Genomic DNA, 26683 nt, shown 5'->3' with positions numbered 1-26683 from the left:
AGACTTGATAATTGGTAGAAAAACCTTCACTCCTTATTACCCTGTCCATATTGTCATTGCTACTTTTTAGCCTTTATTGGGCAAGTGAATTTTAGGGTTACTTGATCAAGTTGCTAAAAAAACTGTTTTTATTTTTATTGGAATTGCATTTAAATTAGATATTTGGGAAATTTTTTCAACTTTATGTTATTGAAACTTCCTGTCCATGAACATAGAATCTCTATTCAATGTTCTTTTATACACTTCAATAAAGTTTTACACTTTTATCCATACAGATCCTAAATAGGATTTTTTAAGTTAGACTTTCAAACTGGTCGTTCCTGATGATATTTGATTTTGTTGATGTTGATTTTTTATATTAATCTTTTATCCAGCAACCTTGCAAATCCACTTCTGTGTTAATCTTCATTGAATAGATAATACATATACATCATTAAAAAATCAAAAGGATATAATAAGATATACATTAAGAGGTCTCGCTTCTATCCTTTCTGTATCCACTCTGTTCCCCAACTTTTTCCCCCAACAGTAACCACCATTCTTTGTTTTCTTGTCTACTCTTTCAGTAGTGAAACTTGTTATTACATCTTTCAGCTTGTAGAATCCTTTTCCTCCAATTTCTTTTGCGTGTATATGTGTGTTATTGCCACAGGGTTACCTCAGAGACATTGTAGGTTTTGTTCCAGACCAGTACAATAAAGTGAGTCAAATGAATTTCTTGGTTCCCCAGTACATATACAAGTTGTGTTTACTGTATCGTACTCTATTAAGTGAGCAATAATAGATCACATTTTAAAAAACAATGTACGGGGGCGCCTGGGTGGCTCAGTTGTTAACCATCTGCCTTCAGCCCAGGGTGTGATCCCAGGGTGCTGGGATCGAGCCCCACATCGGGCTCCCTGCTCCGCTGGGAGCCTGCTTCTTCCTCTCCCACTCCCCCTGCTTGTGTTCCCTCTCTTGCTGGCTGTCTGTCAAACAAATAAATAAAATCTTTAAAATAAATAAATAAATAAATAAACAAACAAACAATGTATGCACCTTAATTTAAAAACACTTTATTGCTAAAAAATGTTAACCATCATCTGAGAGCTTTCAATGAGTTGTAATCTTTTTGCTGGTGGAGGGTCTTGCCTTAATGTTGATGGCTGCTAGCAGTTCAAGGTGAGGGTTGGTAAAGTTTGGGGTGGCTGTGGCAATTTCTTAAAATAAGATAGTGATGAAGTTTACCACATCAATTGACTCTTCCTTTCATGAATGATTTCTCTGTAGTATGCAATGCTGCTTGACAGCATTTTACCCACAGTATAACTTCTTTCAAAATTGGGATCAATCCTCTCAAACCCTGCCACTGCTTTATCAACTAAATTTATATAATATTCTAAATCCTCTGTTGTTATTTCAACTACTTTCACAGCATCTTTACCAGGAGTAGATTTCGTCTCAAGAAACCACTTCCTTTGCTCATTCATAAGAAGCAACTCCTCATCTGTGAATTTTTCATGAGATTACAGCAATTCAGTCACATCTTCAGGCTCCACTTCTAATTTTAGTTATTTCCACCAAATCTGCATTTTCTTTTTCCGGTGAAGACTTGAACTCCTCAAAATCATCCATGAGGACTGTGGTCAACTTCCAAACTTCTGCAAATGTTGATATTTTGATCTCTTCATCTGAATCACTAATGTTCTTAATGAAATCGAGAATGGTGAATCCTGGATTCCAGAAGGTTTTCAGTTTACTTCACCCAGGTCCATCAGAGGAACCACTATGTATGGCAGCTATAGCTTTAAAAAAATGAATTTCTTAAATAATAAGGCTTGAAATTCAAAGTGACTCCTTGATCTATTGGCTGCAGAATGGATGTTGTGTTAGCAGGGATAAAAAATAATCTCGTATATCTCCATTAGAGTTCTTGGGTGACCAGGTACATTGTCAATGAGCAGTAATATTTTGAAAGGAATTTTTTTTTTTCTGAGCAATAGGTCTCAACAGCGTGCTTAAAATATTCAGTAAATTGTGTTGTAAACAGATGTCATCCAGACTTCGTTGTTCCATTTGTAGAGCACAGGCAGAGTAGATATTGCATAATTTTTAAGGGCCCTGGATTTTTCAGAATGGTAAATGAACACTGGCTTCAACTTAAAATCACCAGTCACAATTATCCCCTAACAAAAAAGCCAGCCTGTCCTTTGAAGCTTTGAGGCCAGGCATTGACCTCTCTCTAGGTATGAAAGTCATAGATGGCATCTTCTTCCAATATACAGCTTTTTCATCTACACTGAAAATCTGTTCTTTAATGTAGTCACTTCCATGAATTATCTTAGCTAGTTTCCACATCAGCACTTGCTGCTTCATCTTGCACTTTTATGTTATGGAGATGGCTTCTTTCCTTAAACCTCGTGAACCAAGCTCTGGTAGCCTCAAACTTTTTTTTCTGCAGCTTCCTCCCTTCTCTCAATGTTCATAGAACTGAAGAGAGTTAGGGTCTTGATGTGGAATAGGCTTTGGCTTAAGAGAATATTGTGACTGGCTTGATCTATCCACTAAAACTTTCTCTATGTCAGATAAAAAGGCTGTTTTGCTTTCTTATCATTCATGTGTTCACAGGAGCAGCACTTTCAAAAAATTATCTGAGAGAGAGCATGAGCAGGGTGTAGGGGCAGAGGGAGAAAGAGAAGTAGACTCCATACTGAACAGGGAGCCCGAATCAAGTCTTGATCCCAGGATACTAGGATCATGACCTGAGCTGAAGGTAGACGCTTAATCAACTGAACCACCCGGGTGCCAAGGAGAAGCACTTTTAACTTCCTTCAAAAACTCTTCTGTTGCATTCATCACTTGGCTAGCTGGCACAAGAGGCCTAGCTTTTGGGCTCTCTCAGCTTTTGACATACCTTCCTCACTATCCTTAATACTTTCTAGCTTTTGATTTAAAGTGAGAGCGCACAACTCTTCCTTTCACTTGAACACTTAGAGGCTACTTTAGGGTTATCAATTGGCCTAATTTCAATACTGTTGTTTTTCATAGAATAAGGAGGCCCAAGGAAAGAGAGAGACATGGGAAACAGCCAGTCAGTAGGGCAGTCAGAACACAACAATATTTATCAAATAAGTTCACATCGTATATGTACACAGTTTGATAGTAACATCAAAGTTCATTGATCACAGGTCACCATAACAAATATAATAACGAAAAAGTTTGAAATATTTTGAGAATTATTAAAATGTGACACACAAAGACACGAACTGAGCAAATGCTGTTGGAAAAATGGTGCTGATAGACAGACTTGCTTATCACAGTGTTGTCATAAACCTTCCTACCTTTAAAAAAACAGAATGTCTATAAAGTACAATAAAATGAGGTATGTTGTAGTATTGAATAGACATGATGATAGTAGGGATCTTTGTCTTATTCCTGACTTTAAAATAAATGTTTCTAGACTTAGGAGTCCAAGATGGTAGAGGAGTAGGAGACCTTAATTTCAGCTGGTCCCAGGAATTCAGCCATCTGGAAGAAACAGATGCATTCCCAGAGACATATAAACTACCAAAACTGAAACAGGAAGAAATAGAAAACCTGAACAGACCCATAACCAGCAAGGAAATTGAAGCAGTAATCAAAAACCTCCCAACAAACAAGAGACCAGGGCCTGATGGCTTCCCAGGGGAATTCTATCAAACATTTAAAGAAGAATAAATACCTATTCTTCTGAAACTGTTCCAAAAAATAGAAAAGGAAGAAAAACTTCCAAAGTCTTTCCATGAGGCCAGCATTACCTCGATTCCAAAACCAGACAAAGACCCCACAAAAGAGGAGAATTATAGACCAATATGCCTGATGAATATGGATGCAAAAATTCTCACCAAAAGAGTAGCCGAAAGGATCCAACAGTACATTAAAAGAATTATTCACCGGGGCGCCTGGGTGGCACAGCGGTTAAGCGTCTGCCTTCGGCTCAGGGCGTGATCCCGGCGATCTGGGATCGAGCCCCACATCAGGCTCTTCTGCTATGAGCCTGCTTCTTCCTCTCCCACTCCCCCTGCTTGTGTTCCCTCTCTCGCTGGCTGTCTCTATCTCTGTCGAATAAATAAATAAAATCTTTAAAAAAAAAAAAGAATTATTCACCATGACCAAGTGGGATTTATTCTTGGGCTGCAACTGTGGTTCAATACCCGCAAATTAATCAATGCGATACATTACATAAATAAAAGAAAGGACAAGAACCATATGATCCTCTCAACAGATGCAGAAAAAAGCATCTGACAAAGTACAGCATTCTTTCTTGATTAAAACTCTTCACAGTATAGGGACAGAAGGAACTTACCTCAATATCATAAAAGCCCTATATGAAAAGCTCACAGCAAATATCATTCTTAATGGGGAAAAACAGAGCTTTTCCCCTAAGGTCAGGGACAGCAGGGATGTCCACTATCACCACTGCTGTTCAACATAGTACTAGAAGTCCTAGCCTCAGCAATCAGACAACAGAAAAAAATAAACGGCATCCAAATCAGCAAAGAAGTCAAACTCTCACTCTTTGAAGATGACATGATACTCTATGTGGAAAACCCAAGACTCCACCCCAAAATTGCTAGAACTCATACAGGAACTCAGCAAAGTGGCAGGATATAAAACCAATACACAGAAATCAGTTACATTTCTATACACTAACAATGAGATAGAAGGAAGAGAAATTAAGGGATCAATCCCATTTACAATTGCACCCAAAACCATAAGATACCTAGGAATAAACCTAATCAAAGAAGCAAAGGATCTGTACTCAGAAAACTACAGAACACTCACAAAAGAAATTGAGGCATACACAAAGAAATGGAAAAACATTCCATGCTCATGGATTGGAAGAACAAATATTGTGAAAATGTTTATGCTACCTAGAACAATCTACACATTCAATGCAATCCCCATCAAAATACCATCAACTTTCTTCACATAGCTGGAACAAATAATCCTAAAATTTGTATGGAACCAGAAAACAGAAGGGGGAATGAACCATGAGAGACTATGGACTCTGGGAAACAAACTGAGGGTTTCAGAGGGGAGGGGGGTGGGGGATTGGGCTAGGCCGGTGATGGGTATTAAGGAGGGCACGTATTGCATGGAGCACTGGGTGTTATACACAAATAATGAATCATGGAACACTACATCAAAACTAATGATGTACTGTATGGTGACTAACATAACATAATAAAAAAATTTTTTTAAAAAGCAGTTTATGATTTTGTTAATTCTATTTTGTCCTCATTTTAAGTTTCATTTACTTCTACTCTTTATTTTTTTTCTTTTCTTTTTTATTGAGATATAATTGACATATTACATTAGTTTCAGGTATATACTTCTTATTTTCTTGATTATTCCTTCTTTGGTCTTCACTAATTTCTTGATTTAAATGTTTAATTCATTGACTTTTCAACTTTCTTTTCTAATAAATGTATTTAAGGCTATATTTTAAGCTCTCCATATTGCTTTAATTATATCCCATAATTCCAAAATATAGTGATTTTGTTTTGTTTTTTCATTCCCATTTTAATTATCTACTGAAATGTAAAAGTCACCCTAAAACTTAATGGCTTAAACACAATATATTATTTCTCACAATTCTATGGGCAATCTGGGTCTTTCTTCTGCTGGTTTTTCCTGAAATCACTCATGCAGCTCTAGTCTTCTGAGAATTTGGCTAAGGCTCAAAGGTCCAAGGTGGCCTCACTCAAATAGAGAGGTTAGCTATTGGTTGGGATGCTTCGGTTCTTCTCCAGGTAGACTTTGAGCCTCCTATAGACTAAACTGGGCTTTTTCACAGCTGATGGTCCCAGCCCTTTAAGAGAACAAGAACAGTAGTTGTAGGGCCTCTACAGGCCTAGACTCAGAACTCATGCAATATCACTTCTATCATATCCCACTGGTCAAAGAAAGTCACAAGTGCAGCTCAGATTCCAAAGGGTGGAGAAATAAGGAGAATCCACCTCTTGATGGGAGGACTGGCAACACCACATTGCAAAGGGTGTGGACATAATTAAAAAGCATAATTAAATGGGGGCCATTATTATGAAAATCCACCAGGATGTATGTTGATGATTTCTCAATAAAACTGGGGGAAAAATCGGGGCACCTGGGTGGCTCAGTTGGAAGCATCTGACTTCGGCTCAGGTCATGATCCCAGAGTCCTGGGATCTAGCCCTGCATCTGGCTCTGCCTGTCTGGCTCTACACTCAGCAGGAAGTCGGCTTATCTCTCTACCTGCCCTCCCTCTGCTCCTCCCCCCACCTTGTGCGCACTCTCTTTCTTTCTCTCTCTCTCTCAAATAAACAAATAAAATCTTAAAAAAAAAACCTGGGGAAAAAATCTACTGGGAGGCCTGTATTAGTTTTATACTGCTGTGTAACTAATTACCACAAACTTAGTGGCTTAAAACAATACATATTTATCATCTCAGTTTCCATAGGTCAGAGTCTGGTATGATTCACAAGGCCAATTATCAAGGTGTCTGCAGAGCTGGGTTCTTATCTGGAATCTACTTCCAAGCACATACAGGTTACTGGCAGAATTCAATCCTTGTACTTGTGGGATAGAGGTCCCAATTTCCTTGCTGGCTGTGAGCAGGGAGTGCTTTTAGCTTCTAGAGTCCACCCACATTCCTTGATATGTGGCCCCTCTCCATCTTCAAGCCAGCAATTGTGTGTTGAATCTTTCTTGTGCTTTGAATTTTTCTGACTTTCCCATTTGCCCCCAGCCAGAAAAAAAACTCTGCTTTTTAAGATTTACCTGACTGGTACAGGCCCACCTAGATAATCTCTGTATTTTAAGGTCAACTGACTTGCAACTTTCATTACATCTGCAAAATCCCTTGACAGCAGTACCTATATTTGTATTTGATGGAATAATATTGGTGGAAGGGGGAGGGTCATCTTTAGAATTCTACCTACCACAAGAAATTGTCATATGATTTTCTCTTTGACATATGAATTAATTATAAGTATGAATTCAAGTTTATAAATGTATGTACGTCATCTGCCCTATCTTTTTTAAAAATTTTATTTATTTGAGAGAGAGAGAGAGCATGTGCGCGACCACAAGCAGGCAGAGGGGTAGAGGGAGAGGGAGAAACAGACTCACTGCTGAGCCAGGAGCCAGATGTGGGGCTCAATCCCAGAACCCTGGGATCATGCCCTGAGCCGAAGGCAGATGCTTAACCGACTGAGCCACCCAGGTGCCCCAATCTGGCCTATCTTTTCATTGTTTACTTATAATTTCACTGCAGTGTATCTATACGCATTTGTAGAATCTCTCTTTGTAGTTTAGCGTATGGTCAACTTTTATGAACACCTCATTTGCACTTGCAAAGAATACAGATTCTCTAATTGTTAAGTGTAGAGTTCTATATTGGTGTTTGAGCTCAATCTTGTTAGTTGTTTTTATTCAAATCCTACATAGCCTTAATTTTTTTCCTACTTAATCTAGCAGTTTCTATGGGAAGTGTATTAAAATCTTCCATTTGGGCGCCTGGGTGGCTCAGTCGTTAAGCGTCTGCCTTCAGCTCAGGGTGTGATCCCGGCATTCTGGGATCAAGCCCCACATCAGGCTCCTCCACTGGGAGCCTGCTTCTTCCTCTCCCACTCCCCCTGCTTGTGTTCCCTCTCTTGCTGGCTGTCTCTCTCTCTGTCAAATAAATAAATAAAATCTTTAAAAAAAAAAAAATCTTCCATTTGACTCTTCTAGTTAAAGATGAAGAAATCGAGGTCCAGCCAGTTGAAGTGACTTGCCCAGGATCCCATAGCTAGTTGTGGCAGAGTTGGGGTGAAAACTCAGATATCTCTCAAGAAATTTATTCCAAAGATAAAATGCAATAATTTTTATTTTGTTCATTTCTCTTCTAATCACAATACTCCCTGTCAGTTTGATGTTATATTGGCCATTGGAAAACTGAGAGCCACTCTCATTATTCCCCATTTGATCTTAAGCTGCTGGGCAAGTTATTTCGCCAAGTTATTTAAGTATGGGAGAGTTACTTTCCATCGGTAGAGCAGCTATCACAAACTCCCACAATACACCCTATCCAATCTCCCATATATGTCAAGGATAAGCACCCTCAGCCAGCAGTTTAACAGGAAGGAGTGTTTCAGGAAGGCTAGTAGAGCAAAAAACCAGACAATTATAAAGAAGATGCTTTGTAACAATCAGGCCCGTTTTTCAAATGATGGGCTCTCTGGGAAAAATCGCTCTAGTCTATCAGAGATTTTTGTTGAATAATCCATTTATGTTTGTTGGTCATCTATTTATGTACCTTTGTAATCCCCCTTTATTTATTTCTTAAAAGATTTATTTATTTATTTTAGAAAGAGAGGGAGCTAGTGGGGGATGGGGAGAGAGAGAGAGTATCTCGAGGAGACTCCCCACTGAGTGAGGAGCCCAACACAGGGCTAGATCTCAGGACCCTGAGATCATGACCTGAGCCAAAACCAAAAGTCAGATGCTTAACTGACTGAGCCACTGAAGCGCTCCAAGTCCACCTTTGTTTTTATCAGTGGATTCTTATATAACTTTTCTAGGTCATAAATGACTAATAAAGGGGGAAATCAGAAGTATATGTAGGAATTTTTTGTAGCTCCAGAGCATAATTTGAATGAGTATACAAGGAATGCATACCAGTGTCCCAGGCTTGAGAGCTCAGGCAGGCCAAGAGGCCTGGAGGAGGGCAGCAGGCAAACACCTCACCGCCTCCTAGTATTATCTGCCATTTCACTGCACCATCAATCACTGCCCTTGCATGACTCCCCATTTATCTTTCCTAACTCCAACCCTAGGCCAGACTCTGATTACCACATCCTTCCTCTTGAGGAAGGGGATGCTCGGGATTGGGCTTGGTTAGCATACCCTGCCTGGGGCCTGCAGAGCCGCTTAAAAGTGCCACAGGGAACCCCACATAACCCAGAACCCTGGCTGGCAATCAGCCCTGGCCTACCTTGCTCTTGCTCACCTGTGACCAATAAGTCCAAATGGCTTGGTCTCATTTTTAGAATCTCCTTTTCAGACAAACACATGTGAGTATATGATTTTTAAGCACAGTCCAAGTAGCAGCTTCTCAGACTGGGCCTCTCCTTCCTCATCAGTATAATGACCAAATCTGAAGCTCATTAAACCTCAACTATCATGCATTAATGGCCATCTACCTATTTCTTGCCTTACTTACTTCCTCACCTCTTTGCCCCGAAAGGGCACTGTGTAAGGTAATAAACACTCACTTTCAAGCTGACCAGAGCCAGATATGCCCATACTTCAGCATTGTAGTTGTTCAACGCATTGGCTTCAGAGAGCGCATCCTCAGCCTCTGTGAGCTCCTCCAGCTTGATAGAAAAAGAAAAGTGTGAGTTAAGTCAAAGCAGTTTTCCCTTAAGCCAGATGGAGTCGGTTTAGCTGAAAACATTATGTCCAAATAACATGGGTAATGTGACCTATACAAACAGTTTAGCTCAAAACTTTTTCTTCAAACAACATTTTATGTGTTAGCCCAATATATGAACCTGTTAAAAGAAGAATTGCTCAGATTAAAAAGCCAAGTAGAAAAATCTGGAGTCCTGCCTGTTAGGCTTTCAACTTACACCCCTCTCTTCCTCCTTCCCTCTATAGCAGTTCCATCAGGGCAACCATGAGCCATGGAACTTCGGATTCCAGGACTGGAAAACCAGAAGTATTCGCTACCGTGCGTGCATCGCTCAGTGATTTCCCCATACACAGTAGGCTGTCAGATACATTTGTTGTTTTTTCCTTTACATTGTGCATCCCTTTCTTAAGGTTAAAGTCCTATTAGCCTGTCAAAATACTAATATTAGTTATTAATAGCACAATCTTAAGCAATCAATACAATATTCAGGCTCTAGAATTCTAGCTCCCCGAGCTCTGGACATATGGATATCATTGTTGCTTCCTAAAAGTGAGTTTGCTTTGGAAAATCTTCCAAAAGATCACCAAAGGAAGAAATAAGGCACTCCTCTCCCCAGTATAGTAGCTCTTCATTTTTTCTGTTTGAAAAGAAAATTATGGGTTTCTAGGCCTGAAACAAAATGAAGAATGGCCTTTCAGCAATGCCATACTTTGGTCCACACTTTAAATGTCTCTAAACTATTGATTCAATATTCAATCAATGTGCTGATTCATTATTTAACCAATATCATTCAATCAATATTACTCAATCAATTATACTTGCTAAGGATTTCTTCTTTTTTTTTTTTTTAAGATTTTATTTATTTATTCGACAGAGACAGAGACAGCCAGCGAGAGAGGGAGCACAAGCAGGGGGACTGGGAGAGGAAGGAGCAGGCTCATAGTGGAAGAGCCTGATGTGGGGCTTGATCCCATAACGCCGGGATCACGCCCTGAGCCGAAGGCAGACGCTTAACCGCTGTGCCACCCAGGCGCCCCCTAAGGATTTCTTTTGTGACAGGTAGTACGTTAGGTACTTTGGATAAAAAGATAAAATACAACCTCCCAAAGAGTTCACTAACAGATATGTAAACAAATAAAACAAAATGAAAACCCAAACACATAAATAGTTCCAATACAGAATATACATTTCTATAATAAAAGCATATATAGATCTAGAGGAGGGACATAGGAAAATGGGAATAATTGTACCCTGGAATTAAAGGATAGCCTCCGAGAGGAATATTACTAAAGTGAATCCTGAAGGACAAATAGGAGTTTATTAGCTATACAAGGTGAAGAAAGGCATTCCTGGTAAAATGAATATCATATGAAGGCATGGAGGCATAAGAGAGTGTAGTGTGGTCAGGAAACTCTTAAGTATGCATGTGGGGCTGGAGAAAAGAGAGAGAGATTAGGGAAAATAAAGTGATAAAACAAAGAATTAGGCACCGGATCATATATATTTATTCAAAGGAATGTGAATTTTATTCTGAAACAAGGGGTAGCCATTAAAGAGTTTAAGTAGGGGAGTAACACATTATTTGCATATTTTAAAGACCACTTGGATAACAATGTGGGAGATGGATTGTGGTGGGACAGGAAATGGTGCTAGCAGATAAAGAAAGGATGAGGTTTGAATTGGAGCTATAAAAATAGGGATGGAGAGGAGACAATAGACTCAAGAGACATTTAGGAGACAAAATCAATAGGATATTTGATGCCTAATTAAAAGTAGCAGGAGAAATAGACTAGGGCACCTTTGAAGTTTTTGGCTTGGTTGATTAGCTTCATCACAGTCCCATTCACCAAGACAGGGACTACAGGAGAAGGTGTAGGCTTAAGGAATGTGAGAATCCTTCAGGGTTAAGTTAGGTTATATCTCAGTTATGCACATTTTAAGGGGTCTAGGGAACCAAGAAAATGGAGCTGTCCATTATACTGTTTGATATAAGGGTCAGAACTTGAAGTGTTATGCATTAAAGGTTTAGAATTCATTAGGGCACAAGTGGTATTTAAGGCCACTGGGGTCGATGTATTTTTTTCTTAGGGTGAATAAATACAGTGACAGAAGAGGGCTGACTATAGGACCTGGGTGGCCCAACAATTATGGTGGGTAAAAGAGTAGGAGCCAGCAAAAAAGGCTGAGAAAGAGGTACCAGAGAAGAAGGCATAGAAGGATGTGAATGAAGTATTGTGAAAGTCAAGGGAGGAGAGGGCTTCAGGAAGAAAGTAGTCAACAGGGTTAAGCGCCAGAAATTCATCTAAGTGTCTCTGGCATTTAGCGATTAGGATGTTAAGGGAACTTCTGTCAGAAGTGTCAGTGATGTGGTAAGGGTAAAGTGGTAAAGTAGTAAGCCTGATTGCAATGAAGTGAAAGGTAAATGGGACCAGGGATAGGAACAGATAATTCATAAGTAAAGAGATATGTGTATCACATATTTCAACCTCATTACTGATAAAAATGCAAATTAAGATACCTATCAAGTTGTCAAATGATAATGCCCATTTTTGATAAGATAACAGTGAAATGTGCTCTCATACCTCCTGGCAGAGTGTAAATCAGTATACACCCTTTCTAGAAGGCAAATTGACACTATAATTTAAAGACTTTTAAATTTTTCTCCATTCTTTAAGGAGGTATCCTAAGGAAATAAAAAGAATTAGGCACAGAGATTTATGTCCAAGAATTTTATCTCAGCTTCATCTATAATAGTATAATTGTAGAAACTAACAACATGCCCAATAATGAGTGATTGGTCAAATAAATTATGATATATCCACATATAGGTATAGTATGACTAAAACATTGATGGGAAACAGGGATTACTAGGACATCTTAGTGGTAGGGCTTAACTAAAGGTTTTGTTTTGTTTTAGTTTCTATCTCAATGAAAATATTGTTTATACTACTCAAAACAAATAGAAGCATGACTTATGTTGAATAGTCTGTATAGCTAGTATCTTGTACTTTTTTTTTTTTAAAGATTTTATTTATTCGACAGAGAGAGACAGCCAGCAAGAGAGGGAACACAAGCAGGGGGAGTGGGAGAGGAAGAAGCAGGCTCCCAGCAGAGCAGGGAGCCCAATGTGGGGCTTGATCCCAGGACCCTGGGATCATGACCTGAGCCGAAGGCAGACACTTAATGACTGAGACACCCAGGTGCCCCTAGTATCTTGTACTTTTGACGGTGCTGTCAGTTTTCTAACAGCTATAAATGTTTTATATTCTTTCTGGGAACACAGAAGCACATAGTTTATATATAAATGACCATATGTCCCAATTGGCCTGGAACAGTCCCTGTGTCCCAGTGTAATTATTAATAGCACCCTTTCCATTCTCTGAAGTGTCCTGGTTAGTATGAAATATTACACGGTCACTTCATTTACACATCCAAACCAGGGAACACAATGAAGTCAGCAGAAATCATGTTTTAGATTATTTGGTGATGCAAGAAGATATCAATGCTATACTGCTTAAGTAGAAAAAAGATTAAAAAGCAGTAAACATATTATTTACAGTTTTATACATTAAATTTGCTTTCATATATGTATGAAAAAGACTGGAGGAAAATGCATTCACATGTTAACAGTGATTATCACTGAGTGGTTGGACTATGGATCCTTTTATATCTTCTATATTCCAAATTTTCTATGATGAACATATATCACCTTTACGGTTAAAAAAAAACAGCAATAAGGAAAAGGAAGGAGACAGGGAATACAGGAAACTCATTCGGTTGTTACCACTGTTGTTTAATAAGAAGCGGGAAAGAATGGGGAAAGAACTGATTGAGAAGGAAAGGTTAAAAATGTAAATTAAAAAAAAAGACAAAATTAAGAGACTAAGGTATTAGGAGAAAATGAGAGGGTTAGCATCAAGAATACATTGAAGAAATTGGACACGAACAACACATTGCATGCCTCTTTCAAAGACTGGAAGAAAGGAGGAAAGTGTGGCTAGGGAGTTTTTAGGGGTGGGGAGCAAAAGATCTCCTAGAAGCTATAGCAGCTCCTCCTGAAAATGGAAGGGCCACAGAGCTCAACAGGTATCAATCAATTTCTTTAATTGAGTAGATTCTTCATTTATCATATCACTTTTTCCTTACAGATAACATAAAATTATGTGCTTCTGTACCAAATAACATGAAGTTTTTTATTGTATAGCTTCCTGGTTCACGTTTTTGAGAGGTTTTTAAAGAATGTTTTATTTTTCTAGTACAGATTGACTATTTAGTTTACTGAACACCTTTGAAAAGTAACTTTTCCCACCATCATTATAAACTCCCAGGATGCTTGGAAGACCAAGGAATCAAGGTCAGCTGTATTCACAGGCCTAGTCTCAAGCCTTTATCCTCTTACCCGATAACAGGCTATTCCCAGTCCTAGCCAGGTAAGGCATGAAGGCGATCTCTTACAGGCTTGCAGGTAGGTTGTCTTTGCCTTTTCGTACTGTAGAAAGAAAGCACCACTAAGCAATTGTTCTTCTGGAAGTTTCAAATGCTATATTGCTAGGATAGTCATGGGGTTCTGTAGTTGTACTCAAGACCAATCTAAGTTAAATGAGCCCCCTTTTTTTTTTAAGACGTAAGTTTTTTTTAGAGCAGTTTTAGGTTCACAGCAAAATTGAAAGGAAAGTACAGCAATTTCCCATATACCCCTTGCTGCCACACATGCATAGCCTCTCCTATTATTGACATCCCCCATCAGAGTGGTACCTCTGTTACAACTGATGAAACTACATTGATACATCATCATCACCTGAAGTCCATGGTCACATTTGGTATTACACATTCTATAGGTTTGGACAAATGTATAATGACATGTATCCATTATTAGAGTATTTTCACTGCCCTAAAAATCCTCTGTGCTCCATCTGTTCATCACTTCTCTTCCCCAACCTCTTGAAACCACTGATCTCTTTACTGTCTCCATAGTTATGCCTTTCCCAGAATGTCATACAGTTGGAATCATACAGTATGTAGCCTTCTCGGATTGGCTACTTTCACTTAGCAATATGTATTTAAGCTTCCTTTATGTTTCTTCATGGTTTGCTAGTTTATCTCTTTTTAGTGCTGAGCAATACAGGAAACGTTTAGAAAAACTCAAAAAACAAACTTCCAAAAGAATTAGACCACTTCTTATCTTGTATCTCCACTATGAGAGATGTAACTATAGGTAAGCCTCAACAAATAGCCTAAGAATTGCTTGCCTAGTGAAATTGCTTGCCGAGTGACTACTTAAGTCAGAAGCTTGGTTCAGATGCAGCTTGCAATGATGTCAGAAAGAAAACTTATTTTCTTCACTGTAGTGGATAGTGATTTTTCTCTCTTAAGCCTATACGGGCCTTCATACTTAAATTATAAGGCATTGCAACTTCTTGTTGCTGCTGTTGTTTCATTTTAGAAAGATTTTATTTATTTATTTGTCAGAGAAAGAGAGAGAGAAGGCACAAGCAGGGGGAGTGACAGGCAGAGGGAGGGGGAGTGGCAGGCAGAGGGAGAGGGAGAAGCAGGCTCCCCGCTGAGCAAGGAGTCTGATGTGGGACTCGATCCCAGGACGCTGGGATCATGACCTGAGCCAAAGGCAGACACTTAACTGACTGAGCCACCCAGGCATCCCTTTATTTTAAATAGAAAGATAATTGGGTGTTCTGGGGGTAGAAATGGAATGAAGTCAAAACAAAAGCATGAAGTCAAAAGGCAGAATGTTGATAATTGTTAATATGGGATGATGGGTCTATGTTGGTTCATTTCTACTATTCTGTCTACTTTGCATGTATTTGGGGTTTCTTGTTTTTGTTTTTTGTTTTTTAAGTAGGCTCCACACCCAGCATGGAGCCCAGTGCAGGGGTTGAACTCACAACCCTGAGATCAAGACCTGAGCTGAGATGGAGAATTAGATGCTTAACCGACTGAGCCACCCAGGTGCCCCATACTTTGTATGTATTTGAAATTTTCCATAACAGAAATTTTCTTTTAGAAAATTTTTAGAAGGTCTTGGGGTGATTCCTAAAATTTGGAGAGTAATTGCTAAAGAGTCAGGTTAGAGTTCCCTGTGGAACAGGGTTAGCCTCAACTGAATTAAATATAAACCTTTATGTTGAGGACGAAGTTTGAAGAAGTTCTTTTGACATTTTCCATTAGTTAAGTCAAGCTAAGAATGTTTCTACTACTGCTAATAAAAGAAAGTTAGTTTAAACGTTAACTACTCAGTAACATTTATTGAGTTCTACATAACTTTTTAGTATCGTAATGGTTAAAACCACAGACTCCAATATTAGACTGCCTGGGTTTGAATCCTGCTTCTATTAATTACTAGTTTATCTAATGTTGGTCGAATCACTTTACCTTTGGATATTAAAATACCAAAATCATAATACTGTGTTGCGTCCACACAGATGGATGCTAATGTTTGAACTATAGTCAGGTCCCAGACCATGACCTGATTTATTTACATGGTTACTCTCCATCCTCTGTCCCTCACCTCTTTCTCTTCCAGATAGATGTGCCCCAGTCGCAGGAAGATGAAGTGCATCTCAGAAGCATCCACTACAAAACTAACGGTTCGCTCATAGCATGCCTTGGCCTCAGCATGATTCCCACTTAGAAAATAGAGATGGCCCTTCACGCCCCAGACATTAGGGTTCTGAGAAAGTAAAGAACAAGTAGCACTTGGGATGAAGTGGTATTTAAAAGTACATTAATGATTTTTGTTTAACATTTAAAATTAGGCTAAGTCCTTTTTCTTTTTCTAATAGCACTCAGTTAGAAAGAGGGCCATTCAGTTGCACGTGGGAGGTATTTTTCTAGGTCTGCTCCCTCATTTCTTTCTTGCATTTTTCAAAACTATTTTGTCTTTGAGGCAAATATTAAGAAAAACATTCAGATATAACCAAGAGAATGTTCACAATGAGAAAACAGAAGTCCAGAGAACTTGAAATAGATCAATTATCTCCTAAAGAGCTATCCTTATCCTTTTCTCTGCCCTTTGCAAAACTCATAACTGCTTGAGAAAAACAAATGGAAGGAAATAGATGAGTTTATTGAAGGTTGATGACCTCTGCCTCTGTAACCAGAAATCTACCTGTGATATGGCATCACCACCTTTAAGAAAGCCTGCTTGCCCCTCGTCCAAACTTACTCAAGAGGTTCTAGCAAAGGTTATTACCAGGTAGTCCATCTGGGCTGCATGTTGAAGGTATTCCTCTGCCTTGGGGAAGTCCTTCTTGAGAAGGTGTGTCTGGGCCAGCACCAAGTAATACTCGCAGCTGGGGCCTCCTTGAGGGCATAACAGCTCATGAGCAAGCACTCTGTGCACATACTGTGAGGAAAAACCGGATTATAAGAAATATATAAGTAGCTGCATTGTGTCAGTTCCATAGCTCTTGCAGGTGAATATTATGTCCCCGATAATAACGAATAAGAAACATATTTAGAATGAAATGATTATCCACTTCAAAAGGTGCATTATAAAGATTCGGCACATCATTGTTCCATTACCAGCTATTCACCTAGTCACCAAATGTAGACATTTCCAAGTGAAAAATCTGCAGTACTGCGCCGTTCTGGTCTGTCTTGTCAGCATACTAGATGAGTTTTTGCCTATATTTGTTATGCAGCAGACAAAAGCACTTCACCAACCACCCCACTGACACCTGATATAACATTGTCAGGCAGCTGTAATTATTGAGGAAACTTAGTGAGGCAAAACCTCCCTTTCTAAAATTCTAGACTCGGGATCTTAGAAACATAAATTGTCTGTTTCTGACAAACTCTCATCCATGTCCGCCAGTTTTATACTTTGGGCTATTCTTTGCTTTTAATGCTATATAAGGCTTGCAAATTTAACAAAGTCAGATGTACTTGCTAAGCAGGGGGAAGCCCTGCTTTTCTTCTCCCTCCATTCCCATCTTAGCCTATACTATAGAAACTCCCATTAACATTTATACCTTCTTAGAAAAATAGTGGGAGGAAGTTATGGAGCTGTTCCCTCTACCTACATTTCTGGCTCTTTGCATGGGGAGGCAGGGATAGTGACTTATTTAATCTGGGAGACAGAAAGCCTGTTTCTCTATTGGGAAATGTTAATGTGTTCAAAGTTCCTGTTTACTGTGGCCCACTCCCAGCCAGGTCATAATTCTTGCCCTTTTTTGAGCTTGCCCGCCCTGAAGCGGAACATGCACTCTGCAGGATCAGGGCCAACTCTCCTGGTTCCCGGATCTTGCTCCCCCTCCTACTGCTTGCTTCATGGATATATTTCTTGTTTTCCATGTGATAGGTAGACCTCATAGGATACTCTTCTTCTCTGGCAGGAGGGAAAATTCTCCAGTAGTTCTACCTGTGACTGTATGAGCAAGTCAAATCTGAGGCTAGTTGCATCTCCAGCCCAGTTATACAAATAAAAAAATTTAATATTTTTATTCCCCCACATAGCACCATGTATCTGTTTTTTAATTGTTTAGAACCTAGAAAGGAAGAAAGGTATGATTAGGCTCCTGTGAACCCTCAACACTCAATAATATGAATTCTGATAATAAAGTGACATCAAGCTATGTAAGCCTTTAGAGTCCGATTTTGCTCTGCTGGTATTCTGAGGGAGCAGATTTGCAGTGAGGTGTTCTGATGCTCTCTGTAAAGAGTGGTTCATATTTGGATATTCACACCATTAGGCCTACAGTGTGTTCTCAAAAGCATATTTGATTTCTGCATCACACATATTAAAGCTTGGAAAGATACCATTATGGATTGAATAAATAGTTCACTAAAATCTTTCCATCTACTTGCCCTTTTCCAAACATCCTGACCTGAACAGCATTGACTTTCATCAAGAAACGTATGGTCTCCATGAAGATTGTGGCAGGAGTTTGGGAAACACCATGAGGGCTAGGATGCAGAACAGTTGATGAATCTTGACATTTTGATGTTTCTGAAAATATTATGTTAAAATAATAGATAATTAGATGTAAAGGGAAAAAATGTCAGAAGCTCAGACAGTGAGCTACATTACTACAAATGAGCAAGGAGAGTATTCTAATCTAATATATAAGAGAGGTTATAATCTGAAAAGCAGTAGATTCCTTTATAGCAGTGGTCCTCAAAAGTTCTCAAGGTTAGTCTACTGGTGGTTCCAAATGCAAGTTTCAACCAAATGAAATGGTTTTTAAAAGTATTCAGATCTTCCTGAATGTGAAACACAACCTGTAGATATTCTAAAAATGAAGAATCATTGTTAGAAAATTGTAAGTCTGTAGCTAGCCACTTCTCTGAGCTAAATATAAATCCTCGCTTATGGAAAGGGTTGCACTACTAAGTTCGGATTATCAGAGCCTAGCCTCATATGAAGGAACTTAGGCAATATGACAAACTAATCAACTTCAAATAAGTTAAGATCGCCATTTTGGTAATCATAAGAGTTTTCATCCTTGTCTAGTTTGTTTATGCCCTTCTTTCAAGTGGAAATCTTTATTCCTAAGTACCTTTTTTCACTGGTATCTCCTTGAGAAGTATGTTGTCTGGTTTTTGGCTGGCAGTTGGATCCTGAGATTGTGTGGATAACATGTGTTCTCGTGAGTCAGACTGTAGTTTGGAGGATTCTTCAAGAAAGTCATCTAGAATAGATGATGGAGCTCCTGGTCCTAAATAGATTAAACTTTAATGAAGAAAAAAAAAACTTCCTACATTGGATATTAAAAGGTTATTATAGGAGATAAAATATAATTATTTTCAAAGCATAAGAAACATATTTCCTAAATATTGCATGGACAGACTTGTTTTGTAGACTTTTTATATATTTTTTAAAGATTTTATTTTTAAGTAATCTCTACACCCAATATGGGGCTCAAACTTATGACTCTGAGATCAAGAGTCACATGCTCCAGTGACTGAGCCAGCCAGGTGCCCCAGACTTTTTATATTTCTGAATAATTTAAAGAGTACAAGCTAAACTGGTATAATAATTAAGAAAAAATTCTTTGAAAACTAGGAATAGAAGGGATTTTCCTTAATTCTATAAAAGTTTTTTGAAAAAGCTTATAGCGTATTTTAATTGACAAATTTTAAATTCATTCCCATTAAGATAGGAAAGAAGACACAGTTGACCACTACAACTAATATATAACATACTATTTGAGATAGTAAGAAAACATGAGTTGTATGAGGATTGGGAGGGAAAAGGTAACCCAATCATTATTGTTATTGGCAGATGATATGATAATCATGTTCTAGAAAAAAACAATAGAACTAATAACCTATTAAAATCCATAAAAGTCAAACAAGATTATCATATATAAATTCAATCTACAAAACAATAGTATACACCAAAACCTAAAATGTCAAAATCAGTAGCACACACTAAAAAATGCCAGCAATAACCAATGAGAATATGTAATTAAAATAAGATATTTTATGGTAGCAATGGTATCTATAAGGTTTTTATGAATTACTTAAACAGAGCCTCATTAGAAAAAGTGTTAAAACTTTGATAAAGGACACAGAAGATGATCTGAGGATATGGAAAGGCCTTCCACAAACTTGGATAGAATGGTTTAATAACATAAAGATGTTAATTATCCCTAAAATAATTTATAAGTTCAGTAGGGTCCAAATAAAAATTTCAACTTATGTACTTGATAAACACTATAAAATCTATATAGATAAATAAAGGTCCATGAATAGGTAAGTCTGGTATGAAAAGGCAAGTAAATGGGAGAACCTGATATACCAGATATTAAGGCATACTACAACACCACAGCAATAAAAAGAATACAATATTGTTTTAAGATCAGACAGTAAAACAGAATAAAAAGCTTAGAGACATATACCTTAAATCAAAACAGAAAAGACAGTTGTTTAATAGATCGTTTTAAGAAAATTAGATTCCTACATGGAGAAAAATAAAACTGGATGCCTACTTAGCATCACTTTCAAGAATGGAATCCAAATAAATTTAAACATAAAACTAATATTATCAAGTTAGAAAAAATGTTACTTGAGGCAAGAAGAACTATTAAAACAAAACTTCAAAGATATAAAACTACAAAGGATATGGGAGAGTTGAACATATAATCAACTAATCCAACCTAACTAAAATTCTACAGAACACTCAACAGCAGCAAAATACACATTCTTTTCAAGTGAATATGGAACATTTATCAAGATAGATCACATGATGGACCACAGAACAAGTCAAAATAAATTTAAAAGGATTCAAATCATACAAAGTGTGAAATTAAATTACAGATAAAAAACAAAGATATCTGGAAAAATCCCCATATATTTAGAAAATTAAAAGCATATAAAATTAAGTCAGGAAACAACAGATGTTGACAAGGATGCAGAGAAAGGGGAACCCTCTACTTGATTCTAGAAGTTCTAGAAAATGTTGGAAATTTTTCTAGAATTCTAAAATTTTAGACATGCGAACTCATTGATGGTGACAGAAAGATGCTTGGTGGTTGCCTGGAGAAGGGAGCCAGAGAAAGAGATTCAAATGGGCACAAGGAGAGTTTGGGAGATTTTGGATATGTTCGTTAACTTGATTGTGGTGACGTTTTCATGGGTGTGTTCATATGTCAAACATATCAAATTGTATGTGTTAAACTTGTGGAGTTTATGAAATGTCAATTATACTTCAAACTGTTAAAAATACATGCACACAAAATAACAATATATAATAACATATGAACAAAATAACATATGCAAGAAACACATAAACAAACACATATTTAACACATTAGAATGACTGATTTCCTAAAATGGTGGAAAGGAAACTGGCAATGAAGAACAGGGAAAAAAGGGAGTGTGTGTGTGAGTGTGTGTGTGTGTGTGTGTGTGTGTGTGTGTATGTTTGTAAATAAATAAATAAGCTTAAGAAACAGAAGAGAGGGGCGCCTGGGTGGCTCAGTCGTTAAGCGTCTGCCTTCGGCTCAGGGCATAGTCCCAGTGTTCTGGGATTGAGCCCCACATCAGGCTCCTCTGCTGGGAGCCTGCTTCTTCCTCTCCCACTCCCCCTGCTTGTGTTCCCTCTCTCGCTGGCTGTCTCTATCTCTCTGTCAAATAAATAAATAAAATCTTTAAAAAAGAAAGAAAGGAAAGAAAGAAAGAAAGAAAGAAAGAAACAAACAAACAAACACAAGAGAAATGGGGCCGCCTGGGTGGTGCAGCCAGTTAAGCATTGGACTGTTGATTTCAGCTGAGGTCATGATTTCAGGGTCCTGAGATCAAGCCCCACATTCAGCTCCGTGCTCACTGTGGAGTCTACTTGAGATTCTCTCTCCTTTTCTCTCTGCCCCTCCTGTTTGTGCTCTCTCTCTAAAATAAATTTAAAAATCTTAGAAAAAGAAAAAGAATCACAAGAGAGGGGTTGAGAGTGTTGGAAAAGAAAGTGAGGGGAAAATGAAAGAAATTTAGTCTGCTACAATGATACCCCTCTTTGGGAACGCAGAAACAGTAAATTCTGAGATTCAAAAACCTGAATAGCAACAATAAAAGCTTCAGACTTTCAATCATATGAATGAGGAATTATTTAGAAGGAGTCCTTTCTGGTATTCCTGAGACAACTCAAAACTCCATCTACTGACTCATTTGACCATTATTTACTACCTACTATGTGCCAGGTCCTATTCATAAGGCTACCTGCTGGGGCTTCCACCTTAATTGCTGTTGCAGAAGAAACATTAGTCATTCCCCAAGGGCCTAAACTGGATTCTTCTACTTTTCGTCCTTCTTCAATGTACTCAACAGTACCAATGCTCCTCTGCTTTGTTACTTGTGCCTGAAGCATTCGTGTCTGAAGTTGTTTGAAGGCTTCATGAAATGCCATTTCCATTCGAATATCATTGTTTTGAATTTCATAGTACAAACCTGAAGAAAGAAAGATGCTGAAATAAATGTGACTGGTTTTCCACATCATAAACTGAAGAACTGCAACATTTCACTTCTACTTGCCATATTTTTACCAAAGTTTAAGAACTATATGATGAACCATTAAAGAATGTAAAGAGAAAGGGAGAAACTTATAATGGAAGAAAACACATTCATATCACAGGACAATACCATACCAAGTAAAGTCCAAGCTACAACATTAGTTGGTTCCAAGCAAGTAGCATCCTCAAAGAAAATTTCTGCCTGCTCATAGTTCTCCATCAGGACAGCCAGGACACCACACAGCAACAAGCTGGGAAGAGACCACCAACACAATTAACAACATGGTCCCATGTCACAGTCATGGAACCAAGGCAATTTCATATAGAAGCTTATCTGCTTCTACTCATTCTTCATCTCCCAAGCATACCTCTGGATATGATTCTGGTTGAGGGAAAGAGCTTTCCGAAAACACTCCTGTGCTTTGATGTTGTCCTCAGTTAGGAGGCAGAAGGCACCATAGTCCAGCCAGTGTTCCAGGTTCTGGGGCTCACGGACCAACCTCTATCACATGAAGCATCAAGAGGACCCAGGTTATTGTAACATTATGTCATATTTCTTATGCACATAACACCATAAATACTATAAGTTGTATGAAAGGAGAAACTGTCATATTTTTATTTATCACTGAATTCTGAACGTCTAGCACAGTCACTTTTCTGGCTCATAGTATGTGGTGAATAATACTCATTGGAATAATTTTAAAATTAAATCTTCAAGTCATTACTTCTTAGTGTCAATGTTATGGTCACCATAAGCTCCTTTAATTACTTGGAAACCTAGATTCATTTTATAGTTCATTTTAAAGATTCACATATAATAATTTCTATCATGGTCTTGAGATGGCAAATATAAGTTTAAGTACAAATATGTAAGAAAAGCATCTCATAATGAGTGAAAACTATAAAACATTGCTGAAAGAAATTAAAGATGACATAAACAAATAGAAACACATCTCATGTCCATGGATTGAAAGACTTAATATTATTAAAATGTCAATACTGCCCAAAACAAGTTACAGATTCAATACAATCTCTATCAAAATCCAGTATTTTTTGCACCAATAGGAAAAAACATCCTAGAATTTACATGGATTCTCAAAGGACCCTGAATAGCCAAAACAATCTTGAAAAAGAACAAACCTGGGGGACTCATACTTTCTAGTTTCAAAACTTAAAAAGTTATAGTAATCTTTGTGGTGCTGGTATCAAGACAAATATATAGAACAATGGAATAGAATAGAGAGCCCAGAAATAAACCCTCACATATATGGTTAAATGATTTTTTACAAAGAGGCCAAGACATTCAATATGTAAGGACAGTCTTCAGCAAATGGTGCCAGGAAAACTGGATATCCACATCTGCGTGTAAAAGAATGAAGTTGGACTCTTACTTAATGCCATATACAAAAAATAACTCAAAATGGATCAAAGCCCTAAATGTAAGACCTAAAACTGTAACATTTTGAGAAGAAAACACAGTGTAGTAGCTTCATGAGTCTGGATATGGCAATGATTTCTTGGATATGATACTAAAGGCACAGTTAAAAGAAAAAATAGACAAATTGGACTTCATCAAATACCTTTAAAAAACGTTTGTACATCAAGAGACACTATCAACAGAGTAAAGAGGTAACTCACAGACTGGGAGAAGATATTTGCAAATCATATACCTGTCTCTGGTAAGAGGTTTATATTCAGAATATGTAAAGAACTACTAAAACTCAACAACAAAAAATTAAACAACCTGACTAAAAAATGGGCAAAGGACTTAAATAGACATTTCTCTGAAGATCTACAAGTGGTCAAAATGCATGGGAAAAGATGCTCAACATTACTAATCATCAGGGAATCAAACTGCAGTGAAATACCACCTCCCACCCATCAGGAGAGCCACTGTCAACAAAGCAGAAAATAACAATTGTTGAGGATGTGTAAACAGTAGGACTGTAAAATGAGGCAGTCACTTTGTAAAATGTATGGTGGTTCCTCAAAATTTAAAAATAGAATTGATACAGAAACCTTCTGTATATATACCCATAAGAATTGAAAGCAGAGTTTCAAAGACAGATTTGTACATCCATGTTCATTGAAGCATTATTCATAACAGTTAGAAAGCACAAGCAACCCAAGTGCCCACTGACAGATGAATGGATAAGCAAAATGTGGTCTATACATATGGTGGAATATTATTCAGCCTTAAAAAGGAAGAAAATGATGACACATGTTACAACATGGATGAACCTTGAGGACATATGCAAAGTGAAATAAGCTAGTCACAAAAGGACATAACATATTTATATGGACTGATGTTTTAAAATTGTTGTAGTCTAACTATTCCTCTATCAATTAATTTAGAATTTGGAACATATTTTCTTATTTAAAAAGTATAAATGTGCAAATATGTTCAAAATCACCAGTCATTAGAAAATTTCAAAATAAAATTACAATGAGATATCCCTTCACACCCATTAGAATGGTTATAATTTTAAAAAGATGTATAATAATAAGAATTAGTGAGAATATGAAAAAAAATGAAACCGTCATTTATTGCTGGTGGGAATGTAAAATAGTATAACCTTTTGGAAAACAGTTTGGCATTTCCTCAAAAAGTTAAGCATAGAATTACCATATAACCCAGCACTTCCACTCCTAAGTATACACACAAGAGAACTAAAAACACAGGTCCCTACAAAACTTAAACACTTTATATATGAATGTTCATAACAGCATTATCCATAATAGGCAAAAAGTAGAAATCAGTCAAATACCCACACCTAATGAACAAATAAACAAAATGTGCTGTATCTACACAATGGAATGTTATTAAGCCATTAAAAGGAATAAAATACTAATACATGCTATGGCATGAACGACTTTTAGAAACATTATGCTAAGTGAAAGAAGGTAGTCACAAAAGACCACATATTGTATGATTCCATTTATACATGTATGTTATACATTTATGCTGTATGTTAACATGCAGTGTTATATTCATTTTAGGTGCACAATATAATAATTCAACAATTCTATACCAGTACTCAGTACTCATCATGATCAAGTGTACTCTCCATCTGCTTTATCTATTTCACCCATCCCCCCACCCACCTCCCTTCTGGCAACCACCAGTTTGTCCTCGTTATTTAAGAGCTTTTTTTCCCCCTTTTCTCCCCTTTGTTCTTCTGTTTTGTTTCCTAAATTCCACGCATGAGTGGAATCATATGGACTTGTCTTTCTCTGTCTGACTTATTTCATTTAGCATTATACCCTCTAGGTCCATCCATATTGTTGCAAATGGCAAGAGCTCATTCTTTTCTATGGCTGAATATATATATACCACATTTTCTTTACTCAGCTACCGGTGTACACTTGGGTTGCTTTATAACTTGGCTATTATAAATAATGTTGCAATAAACATAGAGATGTATATATCTTTTCAGATTAGTGTTTTCATTTTCTTTGTGATATGTATGATTGCATTTATATAAACTGTCTACAACAGGCAAACCTATATATAAAGTAAATTAATGGTTGCCTTGGGCTAGCAGTAAAGAGGAATAAGAAGTGATTGCTAATGGGTACAAGGTTTCTTTTTGGGGTAGTGCAAATGCTCTAAAATTAGATTATAGTATTACTATGAACCTAAAACTGCTCTTTAAAAAGTCTATCAAAAATTAGGGGCACTGGCTGGCTCAGTTGAGGAGCATGTGATTCTTCATCTTGGGGTCATGAGTTCAAGCCCCATGTTGGGTATAGAGACTATTAAAAATTTTTGTAAGGGCGCCTGGGTGGTTCAGTCATTTAAGTGTCTGCCTTAGCTCGGTCATGATCCCAGGGTCCTGGGATTGAGCCCTGACAGGGTCCCCGCTCAGCGGGGAGCCTGCTTCACCCTCTGCCCATCCCCCCCTGCTCATGCTTACGCTCTCTCTCTCTCTCAAATGAACAAATAAAATATTTTAAAAACTTTTTTTTGGTAAAAATTAGATTGAGGTGATGGTTACACAATTCTATAAGTAAACTAAATACCACTGTACACTTTATATTTATTTTTTTATTGACATATAGTTGACATACAATATTGTATTTGTTTCAGATGTACAACATAGTAATTTGACAACTATATGGATCACAAAATCACAAAACTACTCATCAAGTGTAGTTACCATCTGTCACCATACAAAAATTATTATATATTCCCTAGGCTGTACTTCTCATATTTATTTATCTTGTAATTTATTTATTTTATAACTGTAAGCTTGTACCTCTTCATCCCCTTCACCTATTTTGCCCATTCCTCCACCCCCACACAACTCAACACCAAAAAACC

The 26683-nt window shown here is 37.6% G+C and overlaps 1 protein-coding gene across 1 annotated transcript in view; it reads right to left on the bottom strand.

Moving 5' to 3' along the window:
• Positions 1-26683, bottom strand: part of CFAP70 (cilia and flagella associated protein 70) — a 99071-nt gene that overhangs the window by 8387 nt on the left and 64001 nt on the right. Inside the window, exons 17-25 of the mRNA XM_045783586.2 lie at positions 22728-22861; positions 22495-22610; positions 22070-22297; positions 18913-19071; positions 18241-18362; positions 16605-16757; positions 15921-16082; positions 13797-13886; positions 9258-9359 (exon numbers count right to left, since the gene is read on the bottom strand). Of these exons, the coding sequence (XP_045639542.1) occupies positions 9258-9359; positions 13797-13886; positions 15921-16082; positions 16605-16757; positions 18241-18362; positions 18913-19071; positions 22070-22297; positions 22495-22610; positions 22728-22861 (1266 nt within the window). The remainder of the gene's footprint in view (positions 1-9257; positions 9360-13796; positions 13887-15920; positions 16083-16604; positions 16758-18240; positions 18363-18912; positions 19072-22069; positions 22298-22494; positions 22611-22727; positions 22862-26683) is intronic.

This window comes from Ursus americanus, chromosome 6, assembly GCF_024610735.1.
Source record: "Ursus americanus isolate L20-20 chromosome 6, mUrsAme1.1.p, whole genome shotgun sequence".
Lineage (NCBI taxonomy): Eukaryota > Metazoa > Chordata > Mammalia > Carnivora > Ursidae > Ursus > Ursus americanus.
The sequence above is the reverse complement of the archived record's forward strand: the minus strand, read 5'-3'. Positions and strand labels throughout refer to the sequence as shown.